Here is a 21,029-nt window from a genome sequence, read left to right on the forward strand (position 1 = left end):
TACTGCACTTTGAGAGGGCATAACTTTTGACACAGTCGTTTGATTGAGCTGACATTTGAAATACGCCTTCGCAGGGATCTGGGGCCAGCCTTATTTGACGAAGAATTTAATTCATTGACTTGAATTGGAGTTGCTAATTTTCAACCTTATCATCCCCGTCCATACTCTAGTGGTTCATGATCTAACAAATGTGTCTAGTGATCCTACGGAAACAGGAAAATTGTCCCAACAAACCTCTTATTAATCGATGTCTTCACAGCTTTTTCAGAAATAAATATGATTGAACCAGGATCGGACATAAAACAAGGCCTTAGAATTGAGCAGCGCAGAGATATACTTGCTGTCGTGACATATCGAGGAGCACGGTATTTGAAAATGATAAATTTGATTCAATTTTCAGTTTGAAAACACTTCACAAGTTAAAAGACGGAATATTCATTTTTGTTCTAGAGCAAAGTTAATTTAATCTGAATATTGCATGTTTCGTAAAATTTAACCTATGGGTTTTGTCATCATAAATGGAATGCACGGCGCTTATTATTTATTCTTTATACATTTTTCTATTTTCACATAGAATACGAGTTTATCCAATGCAATCAATCGTGGACTTCTAGAAATATGGACTGCGAACGAGCTTCCCGCCAAATGGCCTGCTCTTGGTCATGGCAAGTCTGAGCCACTTAGCGAATAAAAGTAGTAAGATAAAAAGCGTAGAACTCTTCAATGAAACGTAGCTCATTCTATATCATTTACTAGTAAAGTGAATCGTTTCAACGTTATGTTGTCAAAAGCTTTTGTAGGTCTTGAGGTCGTATGAAGTGCTTAGGTTTCAAACCATTGACGAATAGACCACCAAATTTAGCCAGGTAGCGGAACTAATCATGTCTAGTGTTGATCTGACCCGTGTGTCTAACAATGTTGGGAACCTGATCTTTCCGGAGGAGATGTCTGGACACAAGTTATCATTCCCGGTCAAGGCCTTGTGAACACCTTATTGTACTTGGCCGACATCCCTTCGGAGTATTGGCGGTCACACACCTTTGTCCGGTTCAAGGCCAAATGCCATCAACGACGGGAGCTAAAACAGACTCTGTTTAATCTAGCCCATCCTCTTCTCTGCAATATCCAAGAATTTCATCGTTTACCTCTACCCACCAGGTTATGTACTATCTGCAATTCCCCTCTTCACTTTTTTGATGTGGACTGAACCAATCCTAGTCAAATTCATTGTGATATCGCTGTCTAATCAACGCGATAAACGAAAAAGAGTGAGAAAATATGACACTCCTTCCTCTTGTAAAAGACTTCCTTGAGTAGAGTCTTTAATGGCGTCGAACCAAAAGTCATTGCGCGGAATTTTACTCCATTGAAGGCCATGTTACTTGCAGCAACCCAAGACTAAAATTGATCTAGGACCTCTACCAGACAATCGGAATTCTGACCATTCATATCAACTACCAATTTTGTATCATCAGCATTACCACTACTACCAAGCTTCTGAAAAGGAGCAATGAAGGTGATGAAAAGGAGAGGACCCAAAAAGGATTCCTGAGGGACACCCGACTTGACATCATGTTTGTTACTAAGGGATACCTCGACCTTCACTAACTGCCTCCTACCAGAAATTAAACTTCTTAACCAATTGAAAACCTTGCCTTGGATCCCAATCTCATGGAGTCCGTCAACTAAAAGTTCACGATCTACATTGTCAAGGGACTTGGCAAAGTCGAGATAGATCATGAAAACCGAGTCATGATTCTCTAGTCCCTCAGTGACCTGCCCTTTATGCTTAATTAGTTGGGTAACCGTGCTAATATGTTCCCGGAATAAGTGATGATTTGTTAATTTCGGTTTTCTTTTTTCGCTGTTATTAGAAATTGGCTTCGAACTCTAAACGTCGACTGCATTCAACTAAATATTTTAAATATTTTCCAAATATCTAGCCGCTAATGCCAATCTTGACCCTCCTTTTAAATAGCGGCATTTCTTGATATATGTTTTCCATTGGCTCTGGTTTGTCTCAAACTTCGAACTTACTTATGATTTAATTTCTGTTGTGAGAGTGCACCACGAACAAGTTTGTACGTTTTGTATAATCTTTTACATAGATTACTTCCATTTATGAACATATGTGTGTACTCTAAATTGGAACTGTGCTATCTAATGCATTTAATATTTGGGCCAAGGTCTTTGAGCGTATGAACTGTGCTGGTTTAACACTAAACCCGTTTCCCGGTTAGACACTTTTTCGTACCACACACCCTGATAGAAATCCGTACCGGTTGATTTTCAATAGATCTAAAAAGATTACCTTGTACTAAGATATGGCGACGGGTGTCTTCTCAATGTTTTTGGTTATCGTTCTTGGTATGTTCCCTCACAAGTTTTGGAGTTTTTCTGCCTTCTAATTTGCAACGTCAGTTAAGGGGGTCAGCGAGTCGAAGCTATTCTTGTAGTGACGCGAAACCAAAGGTTGCGCGATTCCTAATACATTAACTTCCGTTTACGATTGCAATAATTTTTTTGCAAAATTAAAGTTCCTGTAGATGGACTGACTAACAGTCAGAAAACCTGACGAGGAGGGTTTAATCTGAGCTTGAACCGGATGGGCTTGACAGAGATGGGTAACACTTTACTGGTCAAGTTTCAGTCCCAGAATTCCAAGGTGACCACTCAATTTTGATTAACTTTCTGAACCTCTTTTTACTTCAATTTACTTCACTTGCAGTACCAAGACTGTAATAGTGTAGTACCAAAGCAGCATTCCATGCAAAACCACAATATTGAAGCTTTTTTCTCATTTTCTGTGACTGTTTGCTGACATTCTATTTCAAATGTGAAAAATGGGGGTCAACTAGTCGACAATTTAAATAATCTTTTGGTCTTTCTGGCTTTGGTTCAGGTTTTTAACTGTCAGACAGTTTGTTTTGGCAAGACAAAAGATAAATTTAAAATCAAAGTATTATGAGGGCCCCTTCTTTTTGACGGGGAAGAAAGACCGTTTTTTGGGAGAATGGGTTCACTTTTGATCCAAATTAGGAAAGTTCTTTGGGTGAACTACACCAGCTGGGATTTGAACTTCATTGATGAAGAGCAACGAATGAAAAAGAGCCTTCTTTACTGGTCTCGTTGTTACTTTTGTCTACAACGGGTTGTCCTGAATCCACACATAAAATGGCTGGTTCGTTGGGTACCTAGTTCAACAGATTGGGCTGCTGAGTAGTTCATGGTGATCGTTTGGTATTTTATCTCGAAGAGCCAAAAACAAACACTGCTGAAGTTAATGAATTGGAAATCGCGCAACCTCTGGTCTCGCTTAGAATTTTGAAAATATGAGTGGAAGCGCTGGCGGTTCTTTACACACATTTCCTCTATGCACAAAAATCCTAGGATGTATGGTAAACAACACATTCTCTCAAAAAACCCTTACTTAACAGTTTGATGTATGTTATTTATTCTTTGCAAAAGTTAAAGCAGAATATTTGGCCAAAAATGAATCTGATCAATTCAGACAAAACGACTATATAAACATCTCACGAGAACAAGGGTTGGAATGAGATGGAGGGAATGTAATGTAATATTGATTGACGGAGACAAGTGAGATTGAGATTGAGATTGGAACATTCTAAAGAAACATGATTTTTAATCCTCTTGTCCGAGGAACCAAGCTTTTCGCCTTTCCATAATTGTAACCCTAGTCTCGATTTTCTCTGTTTGTTTGAGATTCTTTGGCGACGAGCAACCCGTATTACGAGTAGCGTAGGAACCTTCATCCCCAATATCCGAACCGCCACCAATTGACCGTCTTCCCTTGGCAGTCCGTTTTTTCTTACGGGAAGCGGTCGGCGATGGTCAATCCTTGTCTTCTTCCTCTTCATCATCGTCGTCGTCTTTGTCATCCTTATCATCCGACGTGTAAGCCCTGAGGTTGGGTTGTAGCATCATATCGAAGAATCCGTCTCCTTCGTCCAATCCTTTACAATTCGGGTTCTTCTTTTCCATTTCCATCATCCGGGTTAACTTGCTTAGGAAATCCATGAAGAACGGCCGATTAAGGTTCTTACTGAGTTGATACAGAACGAACCAATCTCCCCGACTGCAATTACAGATGTAACTTCGGATCTTGTCCATGTCCTCGTTACGTTTGAAGAAGCGACTCATCCTAATCTTCATGAGGTAAAAACGGAGACGAGCGGAATTGACTTGAATGGAACGGAAGAAGATCCGGGTAACACCTACTCCAAGCAGAAACACAAACCACCACCAAATCACCAGGAAGACCTTATCATTGATGATGTTCAAGGCCAAGATACAGATGGCATTAATGGATTCTTGCTTGCCTCCGGTTCCGTATCTGCAAGATAACTGATATTCACTTCCGAACTTTGGCTATCTCCGGGCTGACAACTTACCTGTAGTAGTTACAGGAAGAAATTCTTGGAAATGTGTAGCACATGGGATTAATGAACGGACCAATGGATTGCTCTTCTGGCGGAAGTCGATAAAACGCATACACTTTGAAGCCGTAGGCCAGAAAGCGATGGTTAAGGAACTTATCGGTGAGCCAGAACGCCAGCAAAACCACGAAAACGTTCAAGAGCTCACAGAACATGAACCCAAAGTAATAGATGTTGTATTTGTTGTGAATATTGGCCCGAAAGAACTGTAACAAAGATTCAGAACGCATTTAGAAGGACCAATGGCCACTCTTTTGGCAGGGATATCGCGTCAATTTTACTTCAACAAGTTTGTCTCGTTTCTCTTCAGGATCTTCAATGACACGCGTTGTGGTCCCTTTGCCAAAGAACTTCATGAGACCCCCTTCCATGATCAACCAAAGGCACCGGGGTAAGTAGAATAAGGCTGAGAGCAAGAATAGGTAAATGGGCACCCATTGGTAATATGAATTGTAGATGATCCCTTCGAGCATCTCTTGCTCACTACTCGCACAAGGACCTTTGTATTCGATGGGGATTTTGAAGGTGGCGTACATCCAACAATAACCATCCAAGACCTCGGGTCGAATCCCATCGCTGGCCTATCATCAAAAAGGTGATCATCAATTATTCTGCACGAATTAGGCAATTGTTAGGTATTCGTAACTAAGGAGCCGTTTTATTCAATATAATGGAAGAGTAGTAGATAGGTGGAAGTTTAGAGAAGAAGCGTCTAGAACAGAAGAGAGTTACTAGAGAGAGCCCGTGTAGAGAAATCAACTATTGGAATGGATGGCTAGGTCATACATGATTGATCATGACCCCCCAAGATGGCAGCAAAAAAAATAAATGATTTAAAATCGATCATGAAGTTCCAAAGCGGACGGGTTTTGGTCGGGAACGAGTACCTCGCCGAAGCATGGGCGCTGGAGCGTCAGGATCGCCATTTACCGGTGTGTCATCCGAGATGTCTGGTTGATGGGAAGATATGATGGGATGGGGACGAAGATGACATCGGTCCCCAATAAATGTACGACCATCCATCAATATTTCATAGGATCGTGAATCAGGTCGAGCTCTGAGGATCAAGGCCGATCGGTCCCATTTCTTGGTCCGAGGGTTCTGGACGAGAACCTTAGTTTGAGGCGTTAACATGGGTCGATCCTCGTTGAGAGCGTGAGCGTCACAGTGAGCCTTGATCTTCTCCGCCTCTCCCCTCCGCTTTTCCAGGGCCGCTAGCCAATCCTGCTCCGAGAGCCGCTCGTAGAGTTGGCCATGGCCGGGTGAACGGGTGCGGAGTCGACGGTTGAAAAGCCACAGAGCCTGGCTGAGGCCGTCGGCACGGGGAACATTCCGCCAATCCAGGAGAGATCCACGAAAGGAGCGCCAATCGTGGCCATGTTTCTGAAGAAGAACTTTCATAGACTTGACGGTGGATTCGCCGTGTCCATTGGAGGTCGGATGATAGGCAGACGCCAACTCGTGAGTAATATGATGATGATGATGATGGCAAAATGCCGCGAATTGAGATCGAAATTGAGGACCACCATCAGATCAAATCGTTTGCGGGATCCCATGATCCACAAACCAATCTTGTAGGATATCGATGACAGCCTGGGTGTCCATCCGGGATGGACATACCCGGCCAAAAATAGAGGTGGCGAGCCCAGGCACGAGTGCGGCGAATGCCTTGATGGGAGGCATGGAGACCACGTAAAATGGATAGGCGAGAGGCTGACGGACGGCAGGACAATGCGGTGTCCTTGGAGGACAAGCAGACCCGTGGTTTCGTCAAAAGACGAATCATCTCACTGCTTTGAATATAATTTGGACGGATGAGATTGAGGTAAGGATTTGGGAGACAGGCCAGATAGATGAGTAGAGATCGCCGCTTGATAACTTCTCCTCTTTGATAATCCTCTTTGGCACTTTTTGAAATCGAGTCCAATGCTAAATCGGGATGGGCGTTAGCTTGGACGGTGGTAAGGTTAATAGTCACCCAGTTGACGTCGTCTTCAGGAGATTCGGGTTCATCAAAGAGCGGGTACTGGGATAACGAATCGGCAATGTGATGGCTCTGGCCTGGCGTCCACTGGATATCGAAGGTGTATCCTGACAGCTTGATCAGCATCCGCTGAAGACGAGGATTATCCATGGAGGCCAGGTTGGAACCCTTGAAAATCACGAGAAGGGGCCTATGATCGGTTATCACCGTGAAGTTTATGCCCAAAAGATGAATTCGATATAATTCGGCCCCCTGTCCCTCGAGTTGCACACGGAGATACCAATTACTAAACTCTTCACCAGGTCGTTGATCGCATCAGAAGAAGTTATAGCGTCTGGTAAGTAACGGAATGTGTGAAGGAAAATTTCGCGTGGCTTGGAAATGCATCCATCATCGCCAAGAATCGGGGTATCGTCATGACTTTTCGTCATTAGGATCTGTTGGGAGTTTGAGCTCCAGCTTCAAATACGAGCGAAGATACCCTTGTTGTTCGGCGATGGCGAATTGTTCCATATGGTTGGACGAATAGCACACCAGGAAATCCGTTTTCCATGATCGAAATTCAGCACGAGTGCTCGATGTCGACAACTTCTCCGGCTTCAGGGCGACATTGATCCTTGGTGAAGAAATACCACCCAGACTTATCGATGATGGACTGGACTGCTACGAACTGACTCTGACGTGGGTTCGAATGCGAGTTGAAGTCTTCAATATTCTCTCACGGAGCTTGTTCACGTCTCCAGATAAGTGGATGAGCATGGAATTCTCCTTTGAGATCGATTCGGCGTCCAAGATTTCGCAAGAAGATTCGAAGGCGTCTTCCAAACTTACCAAAGACGTCTCCACTTTGGTGAATAGCGAGTTGATTCGGTCCACCATAGATGTATCCAATCCGGACGTGTCCAAAGTATCACAGGAATTGAGATGACGGGAAAAAATGCCCTTCCTGGCCGACAAAATTTTCTTGGCCGCTTCCATGGCTTGAAAGTTGAATAGAAAACAAGATTCTTGGGTTTCGAGGAGTTCTATGGGGCACAAGAATCCTAGTGGATGTTCGAGGAGATTAAAGAAGCTCGTCGAAGAACGTTCCAACGTGAAGAACGTAGTCGTTTCCACATACCGACCTCGCCATGTTAGGTATTCATAACTAGCAAGCCGTTTTAATCAATATAATGGAAGAGTAGTGGAAAGATGGAAGGGTAAAGAACAATTATCTAGAACAGAAGAGAGGTAATGGAGGGAGCCCGAGTAGAGAAATCCACTATTGGAATGGATGGCTAGATCTAAATCATGAGTTATCACTTATCAGCAATGAATCAAAACAAGGACAGGCGAAGAAATAAAAAGGTCAAAAGGAATTGAGGTCAAAAGGCTGGCCAAGGCTCATGGTTTAAAAATGGCGTGCTTACCCCACCAGGGTCACATCGGATGGGCTCGCCAAAGAATTGTCGACATGAGACCACGATTGAACCAATAAAAAATAACGGACTGGACACCAGGTTGAAGAGTTGGAAGGTCCAACTGTCAATGCAAGTCTTGCTTTGGCCTTGGAAGGTGAATGCGCTCTTCACGGCCGAGAGCAACGGGTCCATTGTCACGGCTGATCGACATACATAAACTCAAGGTCGTGCTTAAAACAACAATAACACGGTACTATTCCAACTGAAATGAAAGACGAGGAGGTGCGAAAAAAAAACCGATCATGCCACTAATCTAGATTGGTTACAGATACTCTTTTTGCAAGCATGTCGTAAAACATGGATGAAAGAATACCTTGATCGATCATGAGGGTAATTTAAAACTCAAATACAACTAAACAACTTTTAGAGTATGAAAAGTAAAGTGGGAAGGTATTCCATCAGATGGAGTTGGCAGGTGGTAAAAAATCAAAGCTGAGACATGCACTCATTTAAAAACGACACGACGATGGGAAGTCTACTTTAAATGGAACTTCTGGTGTTACTATCAGCCCAAAAAAGTCGGGACACTTTTCATGAATCATTTTAGACACATTTGGCAAAACCCCGACCAAAGCATGAAATGTCTGGGCAAACACTCAGGAATTGGATGATTTTTTTTCTTCGCCATCAAAGCATAAAAATCGGTATATGTATTTTCAATTATTAATATTAACTCTTCCCCGCTCCCCAGATCATAAAAGCAGAAAAATTATCGACAACAGTCGACAACAGGGCAGTCAAGGGTCAAGAAATTCCATCTACAATAGATTTACCGGCAACTCAACATGATGATTGCACAATTGTCACTTACGGCTCCGGCATCACAAACAACTGGAGATCCGAAGAACTGTCTGGCCGTGACCAGGAACGACGAGGCTATACACAAAGCACCTGTGACACGATAGAAACATTTAAACGTCCAATTGTCCACAGAAATTGAATTTGAGTCAAAGAACACTTTAGTGGCCTTATTGACAATCCCTAGTAAACTCGTCATGGTTCCAATCCAAGGAGCTTAGTGGAACACAATCGGACACGATGTCAGCCTCACATCTGGTTCGTTTTAACCGAAGTGTTTTCCCAAGAATTTTAAGTCACCAACCACGAATAGATGAAACGGGGAAAGGCCATCATAGCATTGTCTGCGAGGTAGATTACTCTCCAGGGGTGAAGGGAGGCTGCCGTGGTTGGAGAAAGTTGAGCGGGTCCCTGAAGAGACATGGCTTTGAAGAGGGAACAAGAAACCGGCACGGACGGCCAATAAGAACCCACTTCTCGCTTGGCATGGAACGTTCCATTGCAGAAAAGAGGGAAGGGCTCCTAGTCAGGAATGTGCAATGTACGTTGGAAAGACAGATAGAAAGCTAGCTCGCTGACTAACTCTGCACAAAGTATGAAATGATCAGGTGTCATGCAAAAGTTATGCTCAATACAGAGATGGATTTGGGCTATATGAATTAGGTACTTTTTTTTCGTCAATTAACATGCATCATTAACCATCGAGATTACGTACAATTTACCCTTTAGTTTGAGAATTCTGCTAACAGTTTTGTTTAAACCATTGTGGCGATTCATATTCACGTAACCTTCATTATGGATTGGCTCCTTCAATTTTGGCTAGCTAATCAAATATGATAATTAGCGGGCGCTCATTCCAGTCAGTTGGATTGGTGACATACCCAAGAATAGACGTGGCCGTTTGCCTACTGAGTGTATACGCCAAACCATTGTACTTTCTACAAGTGCAATCAAATTGTTCTTAATAAACCCCTAGGAGTGTAAAAGAGCACATAAGTATCAGTTTTTAAAACATTTTTTTTTATTATTTAAAAAAACCCAACATCCGCCGGGGAGATAACTCCGAAAAAGTGTCTTAAATTGATTAATGAGCACCAAAGCCATTTTTGCAAACGCTTAAGATAAAGAAATTGTATTGAATAGTCGAGTTTGTGCGGTTCGAGTGAGGAACAAATGCTCATCTTTGAAAAAGCGTAGCAGCTGAAGCAAATAAATTGGAGCCATTTCTGTCAGGCAATTCATTAAGGATGATTATGTGCCGCACCCGTTTGAGATGACGTGATGCTCCCAAACACTAACGTTTTGTCCCGACAAACTATTCGCTAAGACGAGGGAAGAATCATTTACTTACGATGAGATGAATAAAATTAAGTGTTTGGCTGTCCAGAACTCTCCAGAACTCTTAATCGAGATTATCACTTACCTCCCACATGTTTCTGAATCCTCTGCCAAAAACATTGCTTGGTCATTGATCAACCGATTGAAACCCACGGCCGAACTTTGAACGTCGAGAGAGTAATTTGTCATGGAGATCAATTTTCAAACATTCTGCTCACCTCTGTTAGCATAGTCTACGCTGTTAGAGCGTTATCGGCTCAAACGGCAATGCCAAGTTCTTTCTCTCCCATAGAACGTTGAACAAACTAACCTTCCACGGGTCACATTGTATTTCTATCCAAGAATACAGGCAGATAATATCCACGGATTACTCTCTCACTCACTCACTCACTCACTTAAGACATTGTCAAGGCTTCCTTCACAGACAAGACATGCTCACTCAAATCCTAACATAAGGATGTTGTTCATCACTCCCCATGCGCAAGGGTTGTTATTCTCTGATCGGGGAGCGATCCAATGAGGCTGAGGAAATTCACCAACAACCAAGGAGGAGTAGTACAAGGCGCTCTTATTACCGCCCGGTCACTCCATCACGCCAAACAAATTCCAGGCGTTGTTATGATGTTCCGATCTCACTCTCTCACCCACTCGCTTTTTCAGATGTACTTTTCTCTGACATCACTCGTTACAGTTCCAGGCAACAAGTGGACCAGAATGTTGACGATTAATTTATGATAAACGTTATTCTCCACCGATTGGTTGGTGGTGCTAATTTTTTAAATTTGTGGCAAAATGTTAAAAGGCTTAGATAGAGACTTTAAGGGTTATCAATATCATGTTAGGTTGGGTTGGTTTAGGTTAGGTAAGGTTTGATTAGGTCAGGTTAAGATTTAAAGAAGTAGCACCGCCAACTAATCGGTGGAGAATAACGTTTACCTTTATTTATTGACGTGATCTATAGAATGGTTCAGTGATTTCAAACAGACACTTTCCGTCATGAAATGCACTGTTTCATGTAAATCAGAAAGCAAAGAGTGAACAATTGCAAGAAATAGGTAAACGTTATTCTCCACCGATTAGTTGGCGGTGGTACTTTTTTAAACTTAACCTGACCCAATCAAACCTAACCTAACCTAACACGATATTAATAACCCTTAAGTCTTTATCTAAACCGTATAACCTTTTGGCACAAATTTAAGAATGAGCACCGCCAACTAATTGGTGGAGAATTACGTTTGTCCAACAAATAAGCATTCAAAACAACACATTCAACAGTTTAAACCTAGTGTGCTCATTTTATGACTTAAGTGAAAAGGGTGTCCCAACATAACGTGGCCCTAAATCACAATCAACCACATCAACTGTCAAGAACCTAACCATCATGTTCGAAAAGTCATTCTTTGACACGTGAAGGACAGTTTGCAATCAATCAAAGAACTATAATTACTTTGGGAACCGGTTCTGCGTGAAAAAGCTTCAGTTTCAAAAGAGGAATCCCGCAAGAAAGGACTCACGTTGTGAAGAGTGCTCTTAATTGTGCTGCGTCCATTGTTGTGAGAAATTAGTAAAAGCCATTTTCTACCACCTGGCAGAAAATGGCAGAAATTGGTCCAAAATAAGTGGCAAAAAATGGCCAAAAATGGCAGAAAATAGAATTTTTTTTTTTTTTCTTTTTTGGTCACAAAATAGCTGTTTTTAGTCTATGAAAATTAGGCAAAATAAGTCCCGAAAACCCAAAAATAAGTCATGAAAAGGTAACATGTTTTTTGGGGGGGAGGGGGGATTCAGCGGCCTTACGTCACAAAATGCGAGCAAAATGTAAACAAATTTTGTCATTGGTTGAAATTGCGTGTAAGAAAAGTCGAAGGAGCAATCAGAGCAATAACGGTCAAAGTAAAAAGGCGAGAAATTCAAATTGATCGAAAATCGTCATTTTCAAGGTCGAAGTTTCACATGTTCCAGTCAATAATTTTGTCCAAAAATGATACTACAACACGACATTTTTGTAGTCGTTTCAGAATCAATCAAAGTTAGAATCATTTTTGCATCATACTCTGGACTAGAAGGAAAAACCGTTCAGACCAGACAATAAATCTCAGGCTAATGTCGGCAAATCCCTTATGTACTGTAAATTTGACGATGGCCCGACTGCAAAAAAACTCCAAATTGCCCCATTGCTAGATTTCACAAGAGATAGTCGCATCTATCATTGAATTATCATTTCTCAAACAAAAATTAGTGGCTGAGATTAATGCGAAAGAGAATGTTTTACCTAACATGACTTCACTAAAGAATTGGCCAAAAGCAAAGTTAGTCACCCTTCGAAAATGATGAATTTTCGAAGCTGCCGCCCTCCAATTTATTTGGCTATTCAAGTACCACGGTGGTTTTTAAGGCACACATTGCTTGATAAGTATTTTGTATTATCTTCTTGCTCTTTGGGCGGAGAAACATACGTCAACGAAAAAGTCATTTTCCATGTAGACTCATATTTGAATGAATGAATTCTAAGCTAAAACCTTATTCCTGAAATTCCTGAAATCATGGTCCAGAACAAGTACATGAGTGGTATGCAAATTAATATCATCATTGTGTAAGAATCGAAAGCACACAAAAACGTACGGAAATTCACGCAGAAGAATTAGAGTAAGCTTGCAGTTACCTATCAATGCCAAGCAGTATGAGACATGCATTCTTTGCAAAAGATGATCAAATTAAAGGAATGCATTAAAAAATGGAAACAAGTGAAAAAACGAGATGAATATTTGGGTTTAAGGGAAAAATAGTGTGAAAAAGCTTACTTTTTCAAATAAAAAGTGCTGCGCAGGATAGGAAAAAAATGAGGAATGAATTTAGAGGTTTAGTGATTTCCATTCATTTCTTACCGCCGCCAGTAACTAAGTGAAATGGCCGTTTGGCCGGTTTGTTGCTGCTCGGACAAGTATGTATGTATCCGGGACCTTTAAACTGATGTCAAACTCAACCTAATGAGAATAATGGTCACGGAACCTCCATTTTGATTCGTCCTTGGGCGGTCACTTGTCACGTCTCATTTCTTAACAAAACAGCTTAATCAAATCGACGAAGATTCTTGGGACAGTCGTCCTCCATCTTGACTGGAATCTTGTTTTAATACTTATTGTCAACCATTATTACTCACAGACTCAAACTTGTATTTTATATAAATAATGAGCAAGCTGAACTGTTGTCATTATGTTGCTAAAGGTTTCACAGGATGAAGTCAAGAATCTTGAAATGCTGAAGTTGTTAAATGCACCCTCCCACATGAATACAAGCAGATGAGCACTTGCAGGCAGAAATCGATTTCATAAAATTTGAATTAAATGGTGAGAACGATAAAATACCTGACTAGAATGAGATATCACACTAATTATGACTAGAATTGTTTAATGTGTGAACTACTCAAACATCGAATTGATGATAACAGAAGGGGTTTAATAATGGACTAATAATTTAGAACCATGCTAGGAAAAGGTTTTTGAAACGCACTCGCTGTCCAAGAATGTTTCAGGGACAAGTGTTCCATATACAAGCAGAACGCATAAAAATGAATGGTAACGTGTACAAGATTTGACGTTTAATTCCAAACAAGACCCATTTTCTAATTTGCGCGTCTTCATCAAATCTGATCCTTCACGAGCTAAGAAAAGTGATCGCAAAGATAGGTGATCCCAAAGAAGTGATATTGTTAATAGTCTGAAGCACAACTTCAACATAAGAGGGAAGTCCAAGAAAATACGTCTCTCCTCTAATGTTTGAAGAGAGTGAAGATATTCTCTCCGGATAAGAATTGTGTCACTTGGCGATTCTTCTTTGCACCTTCTCTATACGGCCAATATCCCCTGTTGGGAGGGTTCCATGCTTCGAGTTCAGTCAAGGAATACTAGAGCTCCGTGGAAATACCACTACAAATGGGATCGTACGTGAGTAGTCCTATGCCATTACTGAATACGTTGGCTTAAGTCGACTTTACATACTCTACATAGAAACACTTTATTTGTTGCTTGTTACCGCATAGAGAGACGATCCAATAAATCATTCAGTCCGAGTTAAGTTTCTTCAGTTTTTTCTCTCCTATTCTCTTGTTTGCCTTGGCAGCATGAGAGGCTGAATTAGCTTCGGCGCAGAGATTCTTCCCAAAACAATTGAACATCTGTTGGGCCATTTTCTTCATAATATCCACAAACTCATGGCCTCTGAGCACGAAGTGTTCATCAAATTGTTGCCCATTACATCACCTTGCAAACTTTTAAGAAAGGCCTCGGCAAATGACTCCCTCACACTTCGAAATGAAATCAAGAGCTTCTTCAGCTCTACAATATTTGTTAAGTCATTGTAAAAGGACCAAATCCGAAGGCAAGCGAGAAAAACCAAATCACTTGGCTTTTTCAGGCCTCCACGATTTACTTGATTGAGGAATTTAGCTTGGAGAGGGTTATTGTCTTCTATATCGACTTCATCAAACACAACCTCCAAATCCGAAGCACTTGTCAGGATAATTTTGCATTCCGTGCACGATTGCCTGGCTGATACTGATTTGACCAGGTATCCAGCGACATAATAAATGATATTCCTGTCTCCAATGTCCTCGATCTCTTTGATAGGAAATAGAAGGGGGCTCACTTTCTGGAGTGCTTTCAAATTTTCTTCCACGTCGGTGGCACTGTCCACGTTCATGACGGCTTTTAAATCTGACATGGTTATATTGCTGAACCTTATCAACGATCGTAATTTAATGTTCTTTTCTGACTCCAATATTTGCCTTAGAGAAATCCAATAATTTCCCCCAGATAATTGACGGTACCATCCAAATCGTCTTTCTATGGGATCTGACTGAAACTTGCCGAGTATCACGGATCCGAAACCATGGTTTTTGAGTAAATCAACAGACAGTTCCATGGCCACTTTGGTTGTTTGTTTCACTGCCATAAAAGTTTCACTAGTAAGACCAGTCTTCTTCCTTTTGGAAGTCTCTAGATTGCTCCATTTCTCGATCCAATTTAGGAAGGCTTCAAGAAACTTCATTGATTCGCAATACGGCGATGTGATTGTCAACATTCGGGAATCTCTTTTGATAAGGTTGAGTTTTGGATTTTTCACATTCATCACATTCCAAGAATATCGAACTGTCTTCAAGAACTCTACTGTCTCCATCCATTCAGGATTGTCTAAAGATTCAGAGTAAAACTCAGGGGCACTAATAGTAGAGTCATGAAATAGACTGTCCGCCACTTTGGTATTGGTGCGCTCAATTTTAGCGGGATGAAGTACCTTGTTAGAAATTTTGTAAGCCATCTTCAAGGGCTTTCCAGATTCCAAGCTAAACACAGCTTCGATGTGGCTAATGGACGGATGGTTCAATCGTTTTGGATCGTCCCAACTCGGCCAGATTAAGTCTCGTTTGTTGATGAAACAGTTGAAGATATTCTTGAAATTGTGGACAGGATCAAAATGAAGGAAAAGAGGTCCTTTAGTGATCGGATGCGCAACGCTTGGCTTCAAAGACCCTCCACAAATATTCGAATAGAATCTCCGATTTGGAGAGGCATTGTCGGCAGACAAAAGCACCACCTCAAAGCCAATGTCATGAAGAACTTTGAGAGTTTCTTGGATGCATTCATCAATCTTCTTTGCGTCTAAGTTCGTCACCGGAAATAGAGCCACAACATCGAGATACTTTCCTCCAATGGAGGCTATTATGAAGGTCAAGACAGTTTTACTGCCTTTTCCATCCTCATTTCCAAAGAATCTTCCACCAACGAATTCGAATCTCGATGCGCAATAAATTTCGTCAAACATTAACACCACTTTTCTGTCCCGAATGGACAGGTTCTGAATTCGTTTTCTGAGATATTCCTTCGTTGATTTTCCTATACCATTGTCAGTTTCCAACGAAGCAGTGAGACGCTTAATGTGACTTTCAGAGGGTAGAGTCAAAATATTTTCTTGAATGATCTGGCGATAGAGTGATGGTGAATTGGCTCTCCACATTGCGGCACAAACCAGAAGATCAGTGGAGTACCGTCTTCCTGAGTTAGACTTCCCAGCCAAGTGGATCTGTTCGAGACAAAAATTGACCTTCCGACTTTGAATCTCACTCATTTCTAGCTGGGAAATCGATTCCATAAAATCGGAGACAATCAGATCAAGGGAAAGGCAGCCGGAATTGAAATCTTGGTGCTTGGCTTTGAGGAAACTTAAAATATTTACGATTTCCGTAATTGACGACAGAGTATCTCGAGCTATGTGACGGACAAGCTCCACAGACACTCTTTTGTTGCGGACCACCATAACATATTGCATGTTAGCTTTGATTGTCAAGCAAAATTGAACTTCTATCTTTGAAGCATCGGTTTCATCCAAAGATATATATCGTATCTTGCTCTCTTGAACTAAGCATTCCACTCCGGCGGGCAAGCAAGCACTTTTGGCTTTGGTCACAATGTCTTGCAAAGAAGCAATGGATTCCATAATGAAAATCTGATCAATTTGCTTATGGAGCACTCTCTTTTCAACCTCCAACCTTGACGACGAGGAAGCCAGTCCGGATCTGGGGTTGGGACAAGTCTTGGATAAGTAGGAGCGGGTATTTGGAAACTGTGAGGGAATGGCTGCTTGAAGTAAGCGCTTTCGACTTAGGTGTCCACTGTCACTCCGTCTTCGTTTGCGACGTGGGTTAGAGTCGCGGCTCTCCATATCAAAATCGGCTGGCACAAAATGTAGGGAACACACACGGGGACTTGAATAACTTTTTGGATCCTAATCTCAAGGAATGGCGCGGGTCCAATGTCGGTACATCTCGGGGTCATTTGGAAACTTGTGAAATGACAATATCACGTTGGGGTCTCGGGAGGTGGCATCGTACCCAGATTTACAACCTGGTACACAACAGCGGAACCCCATGATTCACCCTTGAGGACGATGGGGACTTTTCCTGGAGCAATTTTTTCCCCATTGACCACAAGAATCAGCCCGCCATTTCTAGCGAAAAGAGGGGCATGTTTGCTTATTTTGACCGGCTTTTGTTTGCCAGTCTCTGACAACTAGCGTACGATCGATAAGAAAGGTTGGGAGAGTGATATTTCCACGAAGCTTTAGTGTCCCTTGGTTCAGTCTACATGAAAAAAGTGAAGAGGAAAATCACAGCCAGTACATATACAGTTGGGTAGAGACAAACGATGAAAATCTTGATTACTGCAGAAGATTGGGTGGGTCAGATTGAACAGATCCTGTCTCAGCTCCCGTCGTTGATGACATTTGGACCGGAGCCGGACAAACGTGCGTGACCGCCAATATTCCGAAGGCATGTCAGGCCAAGGACAGTAGGGTGTTAGTACGTCCTTGACCGGGATGGTCAACTTGTGACCGGAAATCACCTCCGGTAAGGTCAGGTTCCTAACACTGGGACACTAACCTGGTCAGCCTAATTTTGGGATGAAAAAATACGTCCATGTATTATTGGCATATTGGGGCACGCTCAGACATCGTTTGAGGGACTTGGTGAAGGTGGATTTGAGGGCGGATTGGGCGGGGTTGGAAAGCCACAGGTGAAGGCAGTAGAGGAAAATTGGGTTGATGAAGGTCCGGAAGAGTTGAAGATTCTTGATGGCAAGTCTATTGGAAATGTTTTCGATCCTGGCCCTAGCTTTGACTATTGATGATTTGAGATGGTTGGCGGAGGAAAGTTGGGTTGATGGTGCTTGTGGAGAGATCCACAAAACATCCGTACTTTCACTCTTCTCTTGTTCTTGATGTTAGATTTGACAATTTCATAGAGTAGAGGAGCTGCCGAGGTGGTAGAGCGCCTGCTCTGGAAACCAAATTGGAATTTGTGAAGGAGATCCCTATCCTCGGCCAATCCGGAAAAGCGGACGGCTAAAAGGGTGGGTGAACATCATCTTTAAGAAGAGTTGGCCACTGCAATGGCCTCTGAATAAAATTTGCCCGAGTCCACTGATTGTAAGAGACTCCCGTGGATGCGATTCATCCATCCTTCCAGAACTCTTGAACGTTGAATATGATCGAAGAACAGCTTCAATCCATAGAGTCCATTAATGATTATTCTTTGAAGCTTTGACTATGATGGCCCAAAACCACTAAACAGTAATGACTACCTGGCTTAGGCGACATTGTTCACTGAAATTTTGGAGGAATGAATAGTCTTAGTAGCGCTGGAAAAGTCTTACCTATTTTTCAAACGATTCCGTTTAAGAGGTTGCGCGAGTGAATTGAGTTACTAAAATTCGACTATACTTCCATTGAATCCGATCCTTCCACTGAGGAAAATCATAATTGTATGATGGGGAGGGGATGCTATATAACCATAATTGCTAGCTGCGGCACCGTATTCGTAGAGTATCAGGTTTCCAATTAGCAAATCCTGGTTCGAACCCAGGCTTGCTGAGTCCAATGCTTCTTTGCAGCATTTAAATTACAGCATAAGTTGCTGCCTGAAGAGCTTAAACGGTCGAAAGTGAGATCATTCTTGAGGGTGAAGTAATAATTATTGTCCCAAGTTGTTTGTGATGAAGGAGCTCAAAACTCAATAGATGGATATTCCATCTTTGGAGCGGTGCTCTCAAAGTTGAGATACTTAGGGAAATTTGCTCCATTAGTAATATTTTGTTTCTGGAAATAATAAATCTCGGGTTGGAAAAGACGGAAATAGATTCAAAATTTGTAGCGAAGCCTTTATCTAATTAACCTATCGTACATCAATCTCAATCCATCTTGCTTCGCCTGATTGGATCAAAAACGAGTCCATCAGCCCCAAAACAGGTCATTTTTCCCCTACCAAGAAACCCAAGCGAGATCACACGTCACTTAAAAGTCTAAATGTTCTTTCATCCAAAGTTTCCTTTGGTTCGATATTTTCTTCGTTACTTCGGATGCTTCTGGTGGTTTTGCGTCACGCCTATCCTTCTGATGTATATTGTTAACGCTTTTTGACAAGATTTTAACTTATGATATTCAGCCTTCGAGTATTTTTCACCTTCTTTGGTAATACAGTTGACCGAAGTATTTACTTCTACCACAATTGATCTTGATCATTTCTTTTCAATCATATGTTTCTATGAACTGACATCGCCTTGGGGGACTTGTTGTATTTGGTCCCAACTAGTCCCCTGTGTTTTGAACACAGGACCCTAATCCCAACGAGACAAGGATACTTCGGAACGATAACAGAAATCACTCGCGCAGCCTCTTAAACGGAATCGGTTGTCTGTAAAAAATAGGTTAGACTGGAAAAATGACCGCCCAGGAGATTTGTTTACTTTTCCTTTTTAAGATTACGTCAACAGTTAGCCGTAGCTTAAAGGTGCCTATTGTTAGTATTTTGTCGTTATATAGTCGTTAGAATTAGTTTGGCAGAGTTTTTACCAAGCATTTCATTTTTTTTCTTGAACAAGATTGGGTCAATATGTAAGTATGAATGTATATTTCTTACATGTTAGTACACCTTTAATTGCAGAAAATTGTCATTGGATAAGTTTGACAGAGTTCATACAAAGTATTTCATTTTTTTCTTGAACATGATTGGTTCTGGTTCTCTCCTAACCTCTTCTGACATAGAATTCCAAATTGAAGTTGCTTTTGACTCAAACGCGTTGCTGGACGTTTTCGTTGGGTGAAGTTGAGTGAGGACGGTAGCTAATGCTAGTCGCCTTGGCATTCCCAGTTCTCGATGTACGGGCATTAATATAACGGATATGAAGGGGATATTTCACGACATAGCTTTGAATGTTTCAAGGAGGAGAACCCCCGCAGTAAGGTGATTTATTGATGGAATGCCATTGTCTCTTATTAGGTCCTCGACGGAAAGCATGCTACTGCATTCAAACTGCTGATGCATACATGGGGAGCAAAAAACAAAAATAACGGGAGGTTGGCACTAGGGCTACCGATTTGCATGTATAATGGCCTATAGCTATCTCACCACTGGTGAAATGTCGGAAACCCGTTTGTTAACTTCACACAGTAATCCTGACTTCTTCCATTTTTTCAATAACTTTTTCTTCACGATGGAACCAGGTGGTGCTTTCCCATTTCTGGTTTGCTGGCCATCTTGAATTTGAAATTTGATTTGATCCCATCACTGGTCCAAACCCAGGTACAAAATCCTTAGCTCAAATTATGCGCATATGAAAAATTGGTTTGGCATTTGATTACATTTTTTTAGGAAACAAGTTTCCCCAAGTCAATTTAAGTCAATCAGTCTTTTGCTTTCAAGGAAGCTCACCAAACATATTATTTAAACAATTATAAGATAATAATTCATAAGCGTGAATAAAAGTGAATTACAGCCACAATATGTAAGTATGAATGTATATTTCTTAAATGTTAGTACACCTTTAATTACAGAACATTGTCATTGGATAAGTTTCACAGAGTTCGTACAAAGTATTTCATTTTTTTCTTGAACATGATTGGTTCTGGTTCTCTCCTAACCTCTTCTGGCATAGAATTCCAAATTGAAGTTGCTTTTGACTCAAACACGATGCTAGGCGTTTTCATTGGGTGAGGTTGAGTAAAGACAGTAGCTCCTGCTTGTCGCCTTTGCATTCCCAGTTCTCGATGTACGGGCATTAATATAACGGATATGAAGAGGATATTTCACGACATAGCTTTGAATGTTTCAAGGAGGAGAACCCCCGCAGTAAGGTGATTTATTGATGGAATGCCATTGTCTCTTATTAGGTCATCAAGGGAAACCATTTTGGCCAGAGTCTTGCCCAGCAGAAAGCGCATAACTCGGTTCCGACTGAGCTGGAGTTGCACCATGACCTCAGTTTTTGGATTGTCATTGTGTATTGGGCATGTACCATACACTGCCAGGCCATACCGTAAATTTGGTATTGTTAGTCCATGGATTACCAATTTCAACTTGTATTTAGGCACTGCCTGGCTCAGTCAACCAAAGATGCCAGTTGTTGCATGATTGTGATGTTCAGTTTTCATAAATGAAGCTTG

The 21,029-nt window shown here is 41.6% G+C and overlaps 1 protein-coding gene across 9 annotated transcripts; it reads right to left on the reverse strand.

The window, feature by feature from the left end:
• Window positions 1-3,430: 3,430 nt before the first annotated feature.
• On the reverse strand, window positions 3,431-10,674 carry LOC131890282 (innexin inx2-like). Of its 9 annotated transcripts, none has more exons than XM_059239601.1 (6): window positions 10,256-10,674; window positions 10,123-10,197; window positions 8,713-8,792; window positions 4,739-5,038; window positions 4,413-4,663; window positions 3,431-4,354 (listed from the first exon to the last, which is right to left on the reverse strand). In XM_059239601.1, exons 2-6 carry the CDS (start codon window positions 10,166-10,168, stop codon window positions 3,853-3,855), a joined length of 1,179 nt encoding a protein of 392 aa, XP_059095584.1. In that variant the 5' UTR covers window positions 10,169-10,197; window positions 10,256-10,674; the 3' UTR covers window positions 3,431-3,852. The 9 variants fall into 9 exon arrangements, with proteins under 9 accessions (XP_059095584.1, XP_059095579.1, XP_059095583.1 ...); XM_059239596.1 differs by lacking the exon at window positions 10,123-10,197 and adding an exon at window positions 7,851-8,103 and having other exon boundaries at window positions 10,348-10,669; XM_059239600.1 differs by having other exon boundaries at window positions 10,123-10,674.
• Between the last annotated feature and the right edge of the window lie 10,355 nt (window positions 10,675-21,029).

This window comes from Tigriopus californicus, chromosome 11, assembly GCF_007210705.1.
Source record: "Tigriopus californicus strain San Diego chromosome 11, Tcal_SD_v2.1, whole genome shotgun sequence".
NCBI lineage: Eukaryota > Metazoa > Arthropoda > Copepoda > Harpacticoida > Harpacticidae > Tigriopus > Tigriopus californicus.

Excerpts from the sequence above, each read along its gene's own strand:
- LOC131890282 (XM_059239593.1), bottom strand. The coding sequence starts at position 8,898 with ATGACGAGTTTACTAGGGATTGTCAATAAGGCCACTAAAGTGTTCTTT. Across the intron at positions 4,664-4,738 it reads AACGAGACAAACTTGTTGAA|TTCTTTCGGGCCAATATTCA; the intron begins GTAAAATTGACG and ends TCTTTGTTACAG. Across the intron at positions 4,355-4,412 it reads TCTTCCTGTAACTACTACAG|ATACGGAACCGGAGGCAAGC; the intron begins GTAAGTTGTCAG and ends GTTATCTTGCAG.